Below are 19,904 nucleotides of genomic sequence, written 5' to 3'. Positions count from 1 at the left end.
TCCCACTTTTCCCTTCCCTTTAACAACCAACAAAACTGATTGAGACCATTCTCGAAAATTAGTTTCATTCAGTTTATGCTTTGTGATTTGAAGGGTGCTATTGGAGGAAATAGGAACAACGAAAGGTTGTCGGGTTTTGGTCGGTGCAAGATAGATGGTGGAGGTTTCACTTGTTGGTAGGTTGCTAGTCATCTTGGAATGGCTGTTTGGGGAAGAAAATTAAGGTATGTAGTCACTGGATTGGTGACCTTGATACCATGAACAATTAAGATACTCAGGTAGAAAGGGCTTAAGCGAGACGGGGGTGAGCAGAAATGAATTCAATCACACTTGTATTTGATCGCCTACAAGATATATATACATGAGCTTGCTCCTAGAATATAGGAATTCAAAATCAAATTTAAAATACAGTACAACAATAGATATGATAGGATTTAAACTTGAAAGGTAGTTTCCTCCTATCTTTATGGAACAATTGTAACTTCTTATCCTTTCCTTATCTTCGTGGCCTTTTAATTTCAACCTCTTCTTATCATCTTATCACATATTCCAAACTGCTCTTATCATCATTCAACTGGGATTCCAATCTGCTCTTATTCAACCAGAATTTTTCTTCAACACCATACAAGGGAGACATGCTGGAAAATTCATGAAAAACTAGCGAATTGGAAGCCAAAGAACCAGAGGAAGGGAAATCAATTTTCCTATGTGGTAGAGGCCAAAGCTAGAAAACCAACTAATCTTTATCAGCAGATCAGTTGGAAGTGTTACAGTAGTTGTTGAGCCAGACCAAGGGATTAAATTTGAGGCTACAGATAATCCTAATCCGGTAGTATCTCTGGCCAAACAAGGTACATCTAGATACTCCTTAATCTTTGATAAATTATCTACAAACTATTGGATAATGGATGTAGGTGCTTTGGATCACATGACCGATTCACTTAAAGTGTTATTAGATTATGAACCCTATAATCAGGGTATAACTATTTCCATGGTTGATGGTACAACATCTATGGCTCAAAGAAAAGGAATAGCTTTTGTGGCAGGCTTAATCCTAAAATCAGTACTATATGTGCTTGATTTAAAATGTAACATGTTATTAGTAAGCAAACTAATTAGAGAAAGGAGTTGTTTGGTCACATTTTTTCTGTCTTATTGTGAATTTCAAGACCTATTTTCGGGGAAGATGATTGGCAATGCTGAGGAGAAAGCAGGTCTCTATCATATTTCAATGCTTGGTCATTCTCTCAGATCTAGGTCACACATTCGATCATCCTTGTCTACTATTTCAGAGTCTGAAATCATGTTTTAGGGCATCCTAGCTTTAAGTATCTTAGAGTTTTGTATCGTTATCTTTTCGTTAATAAAAAGAGCCATACTTTTCATTGTGAACAATGTATCCTCACTAAATAAATCAAAAGTTCACATCCAACTCATGTCTATAAGCCTTTAAAACCATTTTATCTGGTCCATAGTGACATTCATAAACCATCAAGGACTCCCAATTTAACTAACACTCGTTAGTTCATCACATTCATAGATGACCATACAAGAGTTAATTGGGTGTTCTTAATCAAAGACAAATTTGAAGCCTATATTGTCTTCAAAAGGTTTCATCAAATGGTAAAAAATGTTAATCCCCCATCCATGTGTTATGTTCAGGCAATGGTCGGGAATATTTTTCCAATGACTTCAACCATTATCTAACTAAGCATGGTATCATTCACCAAAACTCATGCCCTTACAATCCTTAACAAAATAGGGTGGCAGAAAGGAAAAATCATCATCTTCTTGAGATTGCTAGGGCTATCATGTTCACTCCCTTAAGTGTTTTTCTTGACTTCTATCCTCATCATACCTGAGCACTGAATTCCCTTTCCTTGAAGGTTTTTGAATGAACTGTCTTTGTACACAAGTACCAACCTACTCAATCCAAGCTTAAACCTAAAGCTCTCAAATGCATATTTGTTGGCTATTCTTCTACTCAACAAGGATGTAAGTGCTATAGACCTACTACCTAACACTTTCTTTTGTCTTGTGATGTCTCTTTTCTAGAGCATCAACCATTTTTTTCCCATATTCCTCTGCAAGGGGGCACGCCTAGTACAGAGCAATATTAGGACACCACCATATCTCTTCCTGCTTGTTCACCTCCTACCTCTGCTCCTACTTCCCTACCTGCTACTAAACCTATTCTTGAACTAGTCCCAGCCCCTGTTTCTACCCAAAGCTATCAAGGGGGAGATCAAAACACCTAGATTCAGGATTATTAGGCTTCTGACAAACCACCATTGGTTTATTCCAGAAGGCCTCGTGATCCTCAGCTAGTCCCATTGTTTAATCCAGAGATAAGTCCAGATCTTGGTGCTATGGAAGATGTTGGTGTTGTGGAAAGGTTGGAATCTAAAGGATTTGATGACCTAGATATCCCAATAGCACTAAGGAAAGGGGTGAGATCATGCACCAAACACCCTATTTCCAATTATTTGGGGTATTCACACCTATCTCCTCAGTTCAGGGCTTTTATTGTCAACATTGATGATATTGTAATCCCTAGAGATATATATCATGCATTATAGGATGAAACATGGAAACAGCTATTATGGAAGAGATGCAGGCTTTAGAAACCAATGGCACTTGGTAGATTGTGAGACTACTTGATGGAAAAAGAATTGTGGGTAGCAAGTCAGTATTTACCATGAAGTACAAGTCAAATGGGAGCATTGACAGGTACAAGGCTAGACTCCAAGGGTTCACACAAACTCAAGGACTCGACTACGAGGGAACTTTTGCCCTGGTAGCCAAGCTAAATTCTATCTGGGTGCTACTTTAATTGGCTGTCAATCTAGATTGGAAATTACACTAGTTGGATATCAAGAATGCTTTCTTGAACGGTGAACTAGAAGAAGAGATTTATACGAGGATACCACTTGGCTTTGAGACGGAGGATACAAGGGGAAAGGTATGTAGACTAAAGAAGTAACTATATGGCCTTAAGCAGTCCCCTAGGGCATGGTTCAAAAGGTTTAGTGATACTCTAAACAAGCTTGGATACAAGCAAGGGTAAGAAAACCATACCTTATTCATAAAACTTGAAGCAGATGGAAGAAGAACAATCCTAATTACGTATGTGGATGATCTTATCATCACATGGGATAACAACCAAGAAGTTGAGAATCTCAAGAAGCAACTAAGGAATGTATTTGAAGTGAAAGACTTGGGTGAGTTGAGATATTTCCTTAGAATGGAAGTGGTTGAAAGTAAAGAAGGAATTTTCGTATCCCAAAGGAAGTACACATTAGATTTGCTAAAGGAAATGAGCAAACTTGGGTGTAAACCTACCAATACTCCTCTAGAACCCAATTAGAAGAATAAAGAAGATAGCAGAGGTGAATACCAAGTGGATAAGGGAAGATATCAACACCTAGTTGGAAAACTAATCTACTTATCTCTCACTCGTCCTGACATTGCATATGTTGTAAGTATCGTTAGTCAATTCATGCACTCACCTACAAAAGCTTAGGTATCTCAAGGGAACACTTGGGAAATGATTGATGTTTAGGAAGAGCCAAGATAGGGGCATTAGTGGATATGTAGATGCAGATTGGGCTGGATCCATTGAGGATAGCATAGCTACATCAGGATATTATTAAATTATGGGGGAACTTGGTTACATGGAGAAGCAAGAAGCAACCGATAGTGGCTCGTAGCAGTGCAGAAGCAGAGTATAGAACCATTGTTCAAGGCATATGTGAGGTTATTTGGTTAGAAAAATTGATGAAGGATTTAAACATACCCATATCCTCTCCAAAACAACTCTATAGAGACTATAAGTCAGCAATAAGTATTGTAAATAATCCAGTGCAACATGACCGGATGAAACATGTTAGAATTAACCAATACTTTGTCAAACAAGAGATCAAGAGTGGAGACATGAGCCTTTCTTATGTTCCTATGAAGTTTCAAGAAGCAACATCATGACTAAGGCAATGCAGAAACAAGGTTTTGAATCAATTAGAGGCAAGTTAGACATGATAGATATCTATTCACCAACTTGAGGGGGAGTATTGGAGAAGATAAAAGAAAAGAAAGATTGATTCAAAGTTGTGAACCAGTAGATAAGGAGATAAGATTGTTATGAGAAAAGATCGGAACAATTCAAACTAAGAGGATAAAGGAAAGAAAGGATGAAGCAGTCTTGAAAACAGATGAGGGAATCCAAGTTCAAATTCTTTGTAATATAGTGTATTTAAATTTGTTGTAATCTATTCCTGTAATTTAGGAGAGTTCTTAGGATATTTTTTGTATATATAATTCTCCCTACAGATTAATGGAAAGTGAGGAAGAATATTCATATTTCTCCTATTCATTTTTCGGATAACATGCGTAGTAATGTTATATAAACAAAATTTTGTACAAAATTCTCATATTGAATGATATTCCTCATAGGTAATAGAAAAAAAACCTACTAATTAAAGTAGATCATAATTGTAAAAATAGCATCGCTACATCATTCTAATGACATGTTTTGTACAAAAATTACGTAAAAATATTATTTTCCTAGTTCAAAGTAGTGTAGATTATCAAACTCTTTAACTTGTTAGACTGATAAAATGTTGAAACAAACTACTTAATCTTTGAAATTTCAGTATTTAGTGCCGTAGTTGTTTGCTAGTTGTATCAATATGATTGTCTTTAAATATCATCATGAAAGTAAACAAAATGTAATAGACGAAATATCATACTAGAATTTTGTATAAGTACATATTCTACGTATATATATACCTATTATATATGTGTGTGTGCATATTTATATGTATATATATATATGTATACACATTGTGTGTGTAAATAAAACACATTGAGCCTAATGACATAAGAAAATAATTTTAATAGTTGGGAACAAGCAAGAATAGGTAAGAAGACCAATCTAGCGTTGTTTGGTCAATTGAGCAAACTCGAGGTTTATTGAATGTTGTCGCCATTAGTTTTATCTAACAGTGTTATAAAATTTATACACATTTGAAAGTTTGGGTATATTTTTTAGTTTTTTTAAGTTCATTATATAATTGATGCATGGGTCAAAGGTAGGGGTGTGCAAACAATCGATTCGGTTATCGAACCAATCGAAATTCAATAACTGAAAAAATCGAATCGTTGTACAAAACCGAGCCAACCGACCGAACAAACCCAAAACCAAACTAACCTAAAATTGAAAAAAGCCAAACAAAATTTGTAAAAATCAAGCCGACCGAATAAATCGAACAAACTAAAAAATAACTGAACAGATTGAACTAATTTTTGGCCTTACTATTGCTACCGACTACCTAGTCGACTAGTGATTCCAATGATTAGAACCGATCATCAGATTCCCCCAACCGCATTGGTTCATATATCCAAAAATGAGTTTGATCCAACTTTGATTTTTTGTAGATCTAACAATTAATTTTTTGTCAAAAGACTCAAAACTTGTTTCTAGAAAAATGTTGCCATCCACCATCCACCGCGGATTCTAACCATTGGAATTGACCATCAGATTCGCCTTGGCTCGATGACCTAGATACCCAAAAATCAAAATGATCTAATTGTTGAATTTTTGTAGATCTAGGTTTTAATGTAGAATACCCACCCACAAAAAAGTTGTTAGAAAACTTATCGAAGGGGACCAAGCCCATATGCTGTGAATATTTGAAGCAAACTGAGGTGGTTTGAGGCAATGGTGGCTGCTGAGGTGGCATCGACGGGTAAGCACGGTGGTGCAAATCGGAGGGAGAGAGAGATGTTGGTAGCGATGGATGATGGGAACAGAGCTAGCCACTGTTGGCATTGAAGGTAGAGAAGTGTTGGCGTCAGCATCAGAGGGAGCGATGGGATTGCCAGAGAGTCGGAGACAAAGGGGAAGGGAAAGGGTTCGAGCGAGGGCTAAGGCAGAAGGATTGAAGCATAAGTTCGGTCCTTCCATTATGTCTGTTTTTCTTTTATATTGCACCCAAAATGATGTTATTTTATAATTTCGGTTAGTTTGGTTAATTCGATTATTTCAAACAAAAAATCGAATCGAATCGAAAATTGAACTTTTGAGAAAAATTAACTGAACTGAATCGAACTGACTAGTTCGGCTAAACCAAATTTTTTCTCTCCCCTAGTCAAAGGTCTAGATTTGTTTTGGTAATTTTTCCTTAATTTATTATTTTTTATTGTTTTACAATAAAAAAAAAAAAAGAGTTGGTACTGTGTACCCTAATGCACCTAAACATACCCATCTATTATATAAATATAGAGAATGATTTAGTTCAATATTTGGTCATAATTTTTTGACATGTCAATATAGCTAGAATTGAAGAGTCTAGATTTAATATTAGAAGCAAAGCAGGCAATGTAGCAACTTGAACACATCCTTCAACTTCTAGTTCAGGACCATTTTTGGTTGAAGAAATCAATTAGATGGCATTGATGAGGAATATAATGAGAACTATAACTCTAATGATGAAAATGACTTTCTTAATCTTGACTTAATCATTGAAAATGAATTTTAATAGATGCTATTTTGTTCTCTTTTAGCATGGATTTTTGGAAAAAGCTTGAATGCATCCTTTTTTACCCTTCCATCTCTCTCCTCTGTGCTATCTTTGTCTCTTTTCTCTCCTTTAATTTTAGGGAAAAAATTAAAATAAAAAGAAAGAAAACGCCAATGGTGGCCAACTGTTGGGAGTAGGAAAGATGGTTAGTTCACAATGTCCGACAAAACAAGCCACCAAAGACCAATCCTTCCACCACCTTGTTGAACACAAGAGACTCACTGAAGATCTGGAGAGAGAGAACCATTACTGTGGTTCTGAAAGGTTGAAAATGATGTTGGTCCAATTGTGTTGTGGAGCCACCTTTGAAGTGAGAGAAAGGTGGTTGAGGTGAGACCCACGGAGAGCCTGTCATCATCGTAAGAGCACACAATCATTGGAGAAGGCAATGAGGTTGGGTTCAATTTCCACTGCTCTAGAACCCTACCCAGATTATTAGGTTCCAATTGGAAGTTAGAGATGAAGCCAATTGGGTGGGGGTGAGAGAGAGCATAAGGGAGAAAGGGGAATGGACCTACAGCCACTACTACTATTATTGACGCTAGAGAAGGCATTCACTGTTGCAACCACCATCTCTTTCTCTATCCTCTCTATTTTTCTCTTTTTCCCTCCATTTTATTTATTTTCTCATTCTCGTTGGTGTCAAATTGACCTAGCTGGGTCCCAATCACTAGTGTTGATGGGGTTTCCCTATTGGTACAACAAATTGCCGATGGGGAGACCCCATCACCGACAATGAGAAACCCTATTGCCATGGTTTTGCAACGATGAGGCACGATGGGGTTTCCCCATTGCTATAACACTAGAGTTTTCCATGTCTGCAACACATTGCGATGGGAAACCTGTCCAATGGCTCCAAATGGAGCAAGAGAGAGAGTTGACTATGGCAGTTGTCGTTCATTTCGTGGCAAAGATGTGTGTTTGTGTGATAGAGAGAGAGAGAGAGAAAGAGAGAAAGAGGAGGGTACTTTGGGCATTTAGAAAATATGACAATGGTATGTTAACAGTAGGGTGCAACATGGTATTACATGTGGGCAGTCGTCATATTTTCTTAGATGTCAAAGGCAGTACCCTACAAGCACCCTAAACCTCAAGGGTGCCACTCATATCCCCTCCCCCCTTTTTTGGCCGCTGCCCCCGCGCCGGGGGGGGGGGGGTTGTCATTAGTGGAACACAACCACTTCAACTTTGTGATGGAACACGACCATATCGATTATCTTTGTTCACTACTATCTCTTGAAACTTTTCATATGAGGATGTTGTTGGAACTGAACTTTTTCTCATCATTTCCCCACTAGAGGGTTGGGTTAGGATGGGCATCTGACATAAAATTGTGCCACATTTGTTTTTGGACACGGATTTGTATTGTCAATATGATTTTTGGAAGTCATTTGACATCTTGAAGGTTATGTCACTAGCCTTAACTTTGTTAGAATAAGGTGCAATTGATGATGATGAGTTTAGTGGGTGGTGTTTACAGAACTCCTCTAATATCCTCCCGATTAGGTTTAAGGAAGTGATTGAGGTTTTGATCTTTGAGAACTAGAATGCCTTTGTGGGTACAGATTCTTGATGTTGTTTTGGTAATTAAAATAATGCCTAGATACTGGGTTGAAGAGCATATCCAATGGCCTTATCTATAAACTTGATAGTTGATATTGAGAAAGCTGAAAGACTATGAGCATGTTAATTGAATTTTAATCCTTTTAGGTAAACCAAGAAAAACTTGGTGGGAGACACTTGGGTAAAATTTGAGTTATTAAGGGACATATAGAAAAGACAATAGATTGAAATTATTGGCAAGCTAGAATTTAGGTACCCAGCCCCACATAGTAGGATAAAGGCTTAATTTGTTGTTTCTACTAAGTAAGATGGGGTTTGTGTCTAGGTGGTGCAAGCGGATTGGCTTTTGCATCACTACAGTTAAACTTTTAGTTTTGGTTAATGGGTCAGAAAGAGTTTCTTCAGTACTTCCAGAGGCATCAAAAGGGTGACCCCATCTCTCTTTTTCTATTTATCTTTGTTAAAGTCTTGAGCCTTATGGTATAGAGATTGGAAAGGTTGGGTGGATAATTGGTGTCTAGTAGAAAATAATCCAAGTTATTCCGTTTTTTGTGTGACTCCTACTTTTTGTGGATAACACCTTATGTTTTGTGGGGAGTCGAGTGCCTGTTCAAAACAAAGGTTGGGTTTATGTAACTTTAATGTGAACTGATGATGCTGCAGATAAACAAGTACCCAAGTCTATGACTTTTGAAAACTTAGAATCACATACAGGACCTGTATATGGTGCTGACAAATCTGGTTATGGTGCAGTAGATGCTTCTCAGCATTATTACCAGGTACTTAACCTTTATCGTCTCATTAAGAGATATTTTTGTTGCACCAGCTGTCTAACTGCTTCTTTGATCATAAATGACACTTCTATGGTGGTTTTCCATTTATTGCACAGGAAACAGCAGCACCACAACTGCAGCAGAGCATTCCAGGCAGTCCTTACGGTGAAAACTATCAGCAGTCATTTGCATCTTCATATGGTAGAGGATATGGTGCTTCTGCCCCTTATCAACCAGCTTCACAGCCTCAAATGTTTGTTCCATCCCAAGCACCCCAAGTTCCTCAGGTATTTATGTCATTGCTTTTGGTTACCCTGGGAAGTAAAAAAATTATTCATACTAAATGAGTCAGAGTTGTAATAATTGACAATAATGTTTGCTTGCCGGTGCTGCTATAACTTAGTTCTTTCACCACGTGTAATGGTTTGAAACTTGTAGGTATGGCCTAGATCTATGTTACTTGGATTTGGGTATTTTGTCAGTTTTACATGTATAGATGTGTATCCACGCGTTGGACCTTCTTAAGCCCGTGAGCATCAAAATTTATTTCTTTTATGATATTCTTGATAAGATAATTTTACTATGTAATAAATATAAGTTTAATTAAATGTAACTTAGAGCAAAAATGAGATCTCTCTCTGTTAATCCATTTGAGAGCCTTCAAATCTTTCTTTCCACCATATTTTTTTTTCTTCAATTAGCATCATCATCACAACAGATAAATTAGAAATGAGGTCATTCATAATAAGGTAGAGGAAGACTAAGTAAACTTAGTGAGAGACCCTTAGGCTGATATTAATTATATGGGCTGTTACAGAACATCAGACCATAAATAGAAATAATTGGGAAGCTAGAATTCTAGCCGCTGACTCCACATAGTGGGAGATAAGACTGGGTGTGTTGTTTAGGATCATCGTCACAAACCTTAATCCCACTGCATGTTCTTGGTCTTCAAATATAGTTTAATATTAGGGCCCAAGGCTCCAATTTGGGTATTCATATTGGACAGATATCCATATCCTTATCTGTATCCTTATTATATCTGATGGGCACCGGTGTGCAAGGGAAAATTGAAGAATGCATGAAACACTGTACAAGATCTTTTAGGCTAATGAACTGTTCATCTTAAATGCATTCTCTAGTTGAGTTATTGTCATTTCTGGCTTTTAGGGTGATTATGCCACGATCCTGATTCAGAATGCCTCATTATTGACCCTTGAACTGATGCTTCAATTTCATGTTCATGATTATCTTTCGTCTTTTCTATTTTTATTTGTGTTGTTTGTCTATTAGATCACCATTATTCCTGACTGTCAGCTGCTACCAAGCAAACCATGCTGCTAAGTTTGATCCAGCTGAGAGTTCTTGATCTTTTATCTTGTCATGTCAGATGAACATTGCTCAACCGCCTATTACCACTCAACCTACAGTGAAACCTTTTATTCCTGCAACTCCTCCTGTGTTGAGAAATGCAGAGCAATATCAACAGCCCACATTGGGTTCTCAGTTGTACCCAGTACGCATATGTTTAACCTTTTCTCTTACAAAATTCATTTAAGTGAAACAATTGTCAAATAAAATTTATTCCTTCATGTTTGTTTCAGGGTTCTGGCAACCCTAGTTATCAAGGTGGATCTCCTGGTGGGGGTTCCCTTGGTAATGTCCTATCTCAGATAGGTTCAGTTCCTGGACATAAGATGCCTCAGGTTTTGGCTCCAACTTCAGCATCGAGGGGATATATGCCAATTACAAATTCAGGAGTTCAAAGACCTGGGGTGGCTTCAATGCAACCATCAAGTCCTACTCAGGCAGCACAAATGCAACCAGCTGTAACTCCTGCAGCTCCACCACCTACAATACAGACAGCTGATACTTCAAAAGTTCCTGGTAATCCTATTTACTTCTTTTTTATTTATTTCCAGATTTGGTTGTGATTGGTCTTTACAGATTTTAGTTCCTTTTTCATGGTTGTCAAACTCAATTTTGTCAGTATTGGCGTATGAAACCTAGGGAACATGCTAAATTTATGAAATAAGAACCAAGATAATTTCAAGAGGTACCTCCCATCTTCATATTCAGACACAAAAATAGAGAAATGGAAGATTAAGAAGAGAAGATAATGAGATTGATGTTAATTTTCTGTAAAGATGATTTTTGTGGTCACATAAACTGCTTAGTTGTTATTCTGTGTACAGAAGTCGAAATTGAATTTTATCATCAGTCAACAAGGCAAGGGGCAAGGACACTTTTCCTATTACTATTCACTGTAAATTCAATAGCTCAATCCCGTGAGAGTTTTTAAAATTCTCCATGGTTTTCTTTCATTGCTATATTTCTGTAGTTAATGCGGTTGGTTCCCTAAAATTCTGGAAAACTTAAGTCTGAAACCTGAAGTGTGTGGAAAAGAATCTCGGCTTCCGAGAAAGGTTTAAAATGGTTTGAACTTCTAGGTTTCCAAAATCATTTAGACTATGTAAATGATGGTCTTAACTCTCTTGAACATTGAGGTATGCTAAATTCAAGCACGGACATGGTTGGATAACTCTGAAGGCAGCCAACTTCATGGAGACACACCAGCATCACAGGTTTATGGGACCTTTTGTTTAGTATGATAGCATCTGTTATTTTCCTTTGGGCTGTGTTTGGATCAGGGATGTTCGGATGGAAAGGAAAATGAGAAGAAAATGGTACAAGTAATATCTATGCATTTTTCTGTGCACATAATGACATTTGTTTTCTGTTTCTTTTTCTTCCGCAAATCGTAATTCCAAACATTAAAGAAATTATGGGAGTGCTTCATAATTCTTACTACTCACACTGAATAATGGCTTTGAAGTGCAAATCATCTGTGCTTATTTCTTCCTTTTCTTTTCTGTTTTTAATTATTTTTCCTGCAGAAGTTTCCTGTTACTCGTTGTTTTGATTGTATATTTTTTACTTGTCTGTCTATTTGTTTAAGGCTGCTAATGTCATAAACTTGTTTGAACCCATAATCTCCTTGTTGCAATAATTCTGATATATGTTGCTTGTTTATGGATTATGTTCTCTAGCCCAGCAAAAGCCTGTCATAGCAACTTTGACTAGACTTTTTAATGAGACATCTGAAGCACTGGGAGGTTCTCGTGCAAATCCAGCTAAGAAGCGAGAAATAGAAGACAATTCAAGGAAAATAGGTGCCTTGTTTGCCAAACTTAATGGTGGTGACATATCAAAAAATGCCGGGGAAAAACTTGTTCAGCTTTGCCAGGCTCTGGACAAGGGTGATTTCAGTACTGCCCTCCAGATCCAGGTGCCACTTTACCTACCTCAGGAATTTTCCATTTTCTTTTTTTTTTTTTCTTTTGTGGAATTTATCTTTGATCTTTTGTTGGTTCTGACTTTGCATAGGTGCAACTTACCACTAGTGACTGGGATGAGTGCAATTTCTGGCTTGCGACTCTGAAACGAATGATCAAGACTCGACAAAATGTGAGATAAATTAAGGGGAAAGCCCACGGATTAGTCTGTAAACCAGTTTGGAGTTCTTCACTGCCAGCATATATTAGGACACTGATACCTTGATATATATATATATATATATAGAAAAGTAAAAAACATCTTCTTCAGATAAGATAGGTGATGCGAGGCTTTTGGTCCTCCATTCCTTCTAGCTTTGCTCGGCCAATATCTCTCGTCTTCCATGGTGTTTCTATAAGCACATGAAATTGACACGGCTGATTGTTTTTCACTTTTTGTGTTGCGTAGCCATTGAGAAATAGAAGATAACTGGGTATTTTGATTCTGATAACGGTGCTGGCTGTCAGTCAAATAGTTTTTGTCTACAGGTACAGCTCCATCCATGGAGTTTGCTTTGGTTGATCAGTAGTAGGTAGCCTAGTAGGCGTCCAACTCTATTATGCATTTTCCCTCTGTATTTCCGAGGCCATTGATTTGTACCGTGTAGTGATGACCATTTTTATTTAATAAGACCGATTAGAGTTTTATTGAAGATTGAATATTTAGTTTAATATGTATGCCACTGGTGCAGGTCTTAGAAGATGTTGATTTTCCGATTTATATATTTTTTCTCAGAAACCTCCTATAGCTGAATGTACACATTTTTTTCTTTTTTATGTATAATTTTGTCACTTTGGATTATTCAGTGATGGTTAATACTTTCAATTGTTAACTTTAAAGAACATAAGAATTGGGAGATTTCTTTAATTAAATTCGGTGGTTTGGGTGGTGGTTGACTTGTGGTGTTCATTGAAAGTAAGACCTTAGAAAGGAACAAAATTGTTGCTATCCAAAACAGAACCTAAATGCAATTCAACTATTTAAGGTCCAACAAGGAAAATCGTGGCATGTACAAGGGGGTATTCATAAGCCTAAATGCCTGCCTAGTCCACGTGCGCACGAGAGCTTCCATATGCCCCTTTAGCAGCTTGCCTTGGTTTCCTATTTGCTACACAGTGTCTCGCGTTGTTGCTTGCGCTGTTGTTAATCGGGTCATGCCTCAGCATGAAGCTACTCAATTTGGCAACGAAGAAATTGCCATAGTGCCTACTTCAGGCTCCTCCTAAACTCGTCTCCCTCCCTATCAGGTTCCCCTTTCCATATCACCAAGTACTCCTTAATTCTCAGAACATGTCCCACAACACGCTCAACCAAAATGGTCTCCATATCTGTGTGACAGGATTATCGCATGCCCAATGGTGTGCCCTTGGATTGGTTGCGACTGACTTCTCCTTTTGTCAACATGATAAGGCTTGAGCAAACTAAGGTGGGACACCAACTGCAATTTGCTCTTGGGTGGCATCCCCAACTTGTAGGAAATATTGTGGATGTAGTTAAGAACCCTAAAAGATCCTTCATAGCGTTGCACCAATCCCTTATGTAGCCCCGATAATGGCTATTGTGAGTAAACTTTCATCGGCATGAAATCCCCCACTTGGTACTCTCTTAGCATGTGCACACATAGCCTCAGCATCATTCATTAACCGCAACTAATAGTAATGCTCCTCAATGAGAGCCACAATACAAAGTATGCTCTGGTGATTAATCCACTATAAGTTTCAGTATCTACGTAATACCTCCCGATATAGATTTTTAGAGTGGCACAAAGACGCGTCGACCCTTAACATAGAGCAATTCGTCTTCAACCTAAAACCTATTCGTCTTGCCTTCTCAATATTTAATGGTTTTGGTGATAAGATCTCATTACAATCCGCTGCAAACCCCAATCCAGCCCCATTCAAGCATGCCAATGGCAACCAAGTTTGGCTCGACTTGGTTTGTACTTTATTACTAAGGTTTCTTGTTATAAGCAAATAGCAAATAATTCTTATTCTAATATACCACTTTTGGGAGCAAATAAACATGACTTGTTGGTAATTTTTTTTCTGGATACAAATTATAAAAATTGAATAAAATAAATAATTTCTAAGCTATTAAACAAAAAAATTGCTATGAGCAAACAAAAAGTAATTAAGAAATTCTGCAAAAAAAAAAAAAACTTGTTATAAACAAACTAGCATTATTTCTATTTTTTATTTTATTTTTTTTTGTTCCTTCCATGAGATTGTTTTAAATGGTTATATAAATATTGCACAATCAGATGGTCAAATTTCACTATTTTTTATCCTCCTCTTAAATTGTCTAAGTGCCTATGTTTATACTTAATTAATTACACCTACAAATTGTAACCTAATGGACATATATAGATTACATATCAAACTAAGTATAGGACTGATGATTAGAATTTGTTTTAAGTACACATGACAATTGTAACTACGTTACGTATTCCTTGTTTTTCTTCAAATATTCACAATTAAAACATTAACAAAGTTTATTGCTTGTTTTTTCTTTTAATCAAAGTCCAATTTCAGAGAGTAAAAATAAACTTTAAAAGTTTTTGAAAAAAAAATGCAAATACATAATCAACTCAAATTTTATTACATTTTAGTAGCAATATCATTTTTGTTAGTACAAGTACTATTATTAACTTTAATATAATTTCTTAATTATAATTATAAAATAATACACTAAAATAACCCAAAACAAAGAACCCAATTTAGGGCACACCCCCATCTAGAAGAGATATAAAACAATGCTACCAAAGCTATGACTCTGGGGATACCACAAACAAATAAATTAAATAATAAATATTAGAGATTAAGACACTAAAAAGTGACCCCTCCCCCCCCCCCCCACCAAAAAAAAAAAAAAAAAAAACCCACTCTAGGGCATATAGCTCAATCTAAAAACAAATTTAACAATGAATTCAGAAGAAGCCCTTTGGATATTGCCCAGGAGATTCAGTGCACGGCCTTGAAGATCATGTGCCCTTCTCATAATAAATAATTATATATATATATATAATAATACCTATATTATCATCACATGTTTGTTGAACTTTTGCCTCCACTGTGAGTAACTCTGAAGTCTAAACTCCGTTCCTCATCCTTGGCATCATTTTCTGTTCATCTATGGTTTTTGAAAAGAGAAAATGGAGAATCCACCATTCACTATGGCAAATTGTTTGAGATTTGTGATATTTTTTTTAATTAAAGTTAGTTTAATTTTTTATTTTTCATTTACGTTTCTACCGTTATATTCTCCATTTGTAACCGAAGTTTGACATTCAAATTTGACATGCAAAACATCCCGCATTTGAAGTTTTATTTATAACTTTTTAGTTTTTATTTGATGGATGTTATGTACTTAAGTTATGTATAAATAGGACTTTATTTCTATTTTTTGAAGAAGTATGAGTTTTAATGTGAGTTTTCAATTTAATATGAAGAAATTATCTTTCTTCAAGTTTTAGTTTTCTTCTTCTCACATTTTCTTTTTATTTATGTTTCTTTGTTTAACATAACATTGAGACTTTACTATTAATACTTTCATTTATTATTTTTTCAACACAGATTGTGCAAAATCGTTGTCTTGTAAACATTACAAGAAATAGTTCTTTCATTACCATTTCTTAGGTGTTCTGACTATAAAGAAAGCACAGATTCAACCATATAAAGCACTAACACAAAATTGTGAGTAAAAGAGTGAGAAGGAAGTGTTAACCTCAAGGGGGCAATGATCAATTTTTTTGATAATGACAAGATTAGGGAAAGTGGCCTTACTCTCAAATTTTAACATTTGCAAAATTTCTTCAATTATCCTTTGAGAAATTGAAGCAACAAAATTTCACAAATTCCTTTTGCTTTAACTTGTTTAAATGCTTTTTGAACAAATGGTGGATTAGTTAAACAATTTCAAGAAATTTGGTTAACCAAATATGTCCATTACCAATGAAAGAAGCAGGCTTGATCACAAACTAGACGAATAGTCTCTCAATCCTATTTTAGTCACTAAAGGTAGGTAACATGTCTTGTTTTTCTTGTCCAAATAATGTAGTGGGTCAAATGTGATAAGATAGTCAACTAAAGTTGGATAGTGTATTTTTTTGCTTTCTCGGTATTCTAGTATATGGTAGATCAAAGCCAACTTAATCTCTTGCCTCATACCTCATCTTAAACATCTTTAAAATATCTTTACCTAAATTTTTCTCCATGATTTTCTTATTTGGCCTAAAAGACAAACCTATTAGTTTTCACTAAGACATTAATGTCTTTCACAAAAGTACCCACAAATAGTCTGAAACATTGTTTTAACCTCAAATGTTCTTTTCTTTTCTTTTTTTTTTCTTCTTCTTGCAAATCATAATATGCTATAGAGCTATACCCTTTCCATACTTATTAATATAGAAAAGGTTATTAATGACTTCAATTTCATTTATATTCTCTGCACAACAAATGTTTAAAATCATTTTTGATCTTTTGAAAGGGCTTTGCAAATCACCAAACAGGTCTTTCTCTTTTTGAGTGTGTCACTAATTATGGATGGATAGAGGCTATTTAACTCACTCTATATCAAGCTAAGAAGCTCTTGCATAATCTCTGTTCCCTTGCAAGGTTTTGTACAGGAATGTTGAATGTTTCAAATTTCCAAATTCGGTAATCTATTTTTACCTCCAGAACCAAGACTATGAAAGCAATTCAACAACCAACATTTCAACTCACTTATTACTCACTACTAGTGCATTCAAAGTTGAAGGTTTTCAATAGATTCAAACATTGATTCTTATTGTACCATTACCCATTTATCCTTCATCCTTGTGTATTAAGGGCTCTAAGTTAATATAGTTTATCTTTTACTCACTTGTGTGTGAGGTGATCAGTGATAGGGCTTAATTTTATACATATTTTTATCTAATTTTTGTCTTAAGTTTGTGCTATTTTTCCTACTTGAAATGTGAGTTTATGTTAGGACCCCTGTTATTCATATCTATGTCATAGGCGTAAAAGGAGAGGGAAATCAGGAGGGGAAATCAATGGTAGCTAAGGAAATTGAGTAAGGGGCAGAAGAATCCAAAGTGGTTAGGGGAAGAATAATCCTTCATGTGGCTACAACGGAATGAAGAGAAGGTATATAAGGCAAGGGGAAAGGAGAAAGAAGGAGAAAAAAACCTGGACAACTGTCGTGGGGAGAGAGAAGGCCCTCTCGAATAGGCCAATTGGTTGTTTTTAGCTTATAATCTTCCTAACAATTGTTGTAATCCTTGTAAACACTGATTTTCCTAGTGTTCTAGTATTGAATTCAATCCAAAAAGAGTGAGTTTCTATCATTTTGGTATCAGAGCATTGATCCATGGGAATATCTGTTTTTGAGAAAGTGGGGGAGCTGGAGGGAAGATTAGATCAACAACAGATAGAAGGGCGAATGGAAGGATTGCAAGTCGGGTTGGATTCTATGAGGAATGAATTCCAGAAGGTGAATAACATAGAGAAAAACATGATAATGATGTTGGACCAATTCAACTTATTGATAGAGAGGTGTGATGCACATGAGAAGGATAAGAAAGGGAAACGAGGTGAGGAGAATGCACCCAGGGGTTCATTTTTTATAGTGAACAAGACGCCAGGGGTGGGAAAAAGAGGGAGAGATGAAGGTGATGTGACCGAGGGCTTCGAAAGACTGGAGACTAGAGGTTGACGCTTGGAGAAGCCACTATTTGAGGGAGATGACCCTAATGGGTGGGTCTTTAGGGCAGAGCGCTACTTTATCGTGAACCGATTGACCAACACAGAGAAGCTGGATTCGATGACGCTTTGTTTTAAACAGGTTGCTCTCGCCTAGTTTTAATGGGAGCAACGACAACATCATGTGAGGAGCTCAAAGCGATGCTGGTCAATTGATTCTAATCGACTCAAGAAGGCACCATTGAGGAGAGGTTCCTCGTGTTTAGGCAATTGAGGTCCGTCAAGGACTACCACCTCTGTTTTGAGACTCTAGCCTCGTCACTTGAAGGGCTGCTAGAAGTGTTTCTAGAGGGTCATTTTATAAATGGCCTGAGGCTGGATATCTGAGCAGAGATGAGGGACTGTGGCTTACCGGACTAGAACAGATGATGGAGCTTGCCCAAAGGATTAAGAAGAGGAATCAGGTGGTCCGTGGAGGTTATTTTGAATTAGGCCCAACTCGGGTACCAGCCCTTTCCACCCCAACAACAAACATTTAGTCGATGGTGATTCGACCTCCTCCGCCATCACAGCAGAAGTCGGTGACACCCAACCCTACCTTCTCATATCGGCCACCAGCTGTTAGTAAGTGGAGCAACCCTCAATTTAAAAGGGTCTCTGTTTTCATTGCCATGAGAAGTACTTGGTGGGACACAAGTGCAAGATCAAAGAGCTGCAGGTGATGGTAATCTATGAGGAGGAAAGGAAAGAGGGAGAAGAAGAAACAACAGATGCTGAAACAAGGGAGAATTCAAGGGAAACATAAGACATAGTCAAAATGGGGGAAGTTGTGAAGCTATCCCTAAATTTTGTAGTGGGGTTAACACCTCCATAGACCATGAAGATCAAGGGAGAAATTGATGGCCAAGAAGTAGTGGTCTTAATTGATAGTGGGGTTTCCCACAACTTCATAGTTGTTAAACTGGTGTAGAAGCTAGGGTTGTTTCGGACTTAAACGAGAGGTTATGGAGTGATCATGGGGTCAGACATGGTTGTTCAAGGGGATGGAGTGTGTAAGGGGGTTACTCTAATGTTGCAAAATGTTGAGGTAATTGAGGATTTCCTACCATTAGAGCTAGGAAACTCATATGTAATTCTCGAAATGAAGTGGTTAGCCATGCTTGGGGAGACCCAAATAGATTGGGGCTTATTAGTTATGAAGTTTAGATCTGGGAGTATAACGGTAACACTGCATGGGGACCTTAGCCTCAACAAAACATTGGTAACCTTGAAGTCAATGATGAAGGCGTTCTCAGAAAACGGAGAAAGAGTGTTGTTGGAGTTAGGAAGTTTGATAGCTGAGGACAATAGGGCAGAAGAGGTGGTTCCTGGGGATTTGTAGGAGTTACTAGCAGATTTTAAGGAGGTGTTTGAGGAGCCTTGTGGGTGGCCCCTGCACCGGATGAGAGATCACATGATTACGTTTCAATCTGAAGTCCCTTCGATAAGCATACAACCTTATCGTTACCCCCTATTTCCAAAAAAATGAGATTGAGAAGCTGGTTTGAGAAATGTTGGCAGCAAGTCTTATCAAGTCGAGTATCAATTCATTTACCAGCCCTGTGTTGCTGGTCAAGAAGAAGGATGGTGGCTGGAGATTTTGTGTGGACTATAGGGCTTTAAATAAGGTAACAATTCTCGATAAATTTCCCATTTCCGTCATTGAAATCAAGATCTCATCAAATATGAATCTCATCTAATGACATTTAGAAGATTGCTTTTCGCAGCCATGAGGGTCATTATGAATTCTTAGTCATGTTATTTGACTTAACAAATGCACCAGCCACTTTTCAATCCCTGATGAATGAGATTTTTAAGGAGCACTTGAGACGATTCGTTTTGGTGTTTTTTTATGACATTCTGGTCTATAGTAAGAATATGAGTGAACACAAGGAACATCTGAGGTGTGTATTAGGGATCCTAACTGCTCACCA

At 37.0% G+C, this 19,904-nt stretch overlaps 1 protein-coding gene across 1 annotated transcript in view; it reads left to right on the top strand.

Moving 5' to 3' along the window:
- LOC127814103 (protein transport protein SEC31 homolog B-like) overlaps positions 1–12,921 on the top strand; it is an 83,949-nt gene extending 71,028 nt beyond the window's left edge. Inside the window, exons 17-22 of the mRNA XM_052355365.1 lie at positions 8,805–8,920; positions 9,031–9,201; positions 10,305–10,430; positions 10,519–10,801; positions 11,965–12,203; positions 12,302–12,921. Coding sequence (XP_052211325.1) covers positions 8,805–8,920; positions 9,031–9,201; positions 10,305–10,430; positions 10,519–10,801; positions 11,965–12,203; positions 12,302–12,391 — 1,025 coding nt within the window. The 3' untranslated portion in view covers positions 12,392–12,921. The remainder of the gene's footprint in view (positions 1–8,804; positions 8,921–9,030; positions 9,202–10,304; positions 10,431–10,518; positions 10,802–11,964; positions 12,204–12,301) is intronic.
- The last annotated feature ends 6,983 nt before the right edge of the window (positions 12,922–19,904 follow it).

Source organism: Diospyros lotus, chromosome 12 (assembly GCF_014633365.1).
Source record: "Diospyros lotus cultivar Yz01 chromosome 12, ASM1463336v1, whole genome shotgun sequence".
Classification (NCBI taxonomy): Eukaryota; Viridiplantae; Streptophyta; class Magnoliopsida; order Ericales; family Ebenaceae; genus Diospyros; species Diospyros lotus.
Note: the sequence above shows the minus strand (reverse complement) of the source record. Positions and strands in the feature narration are given on the sequence as shown.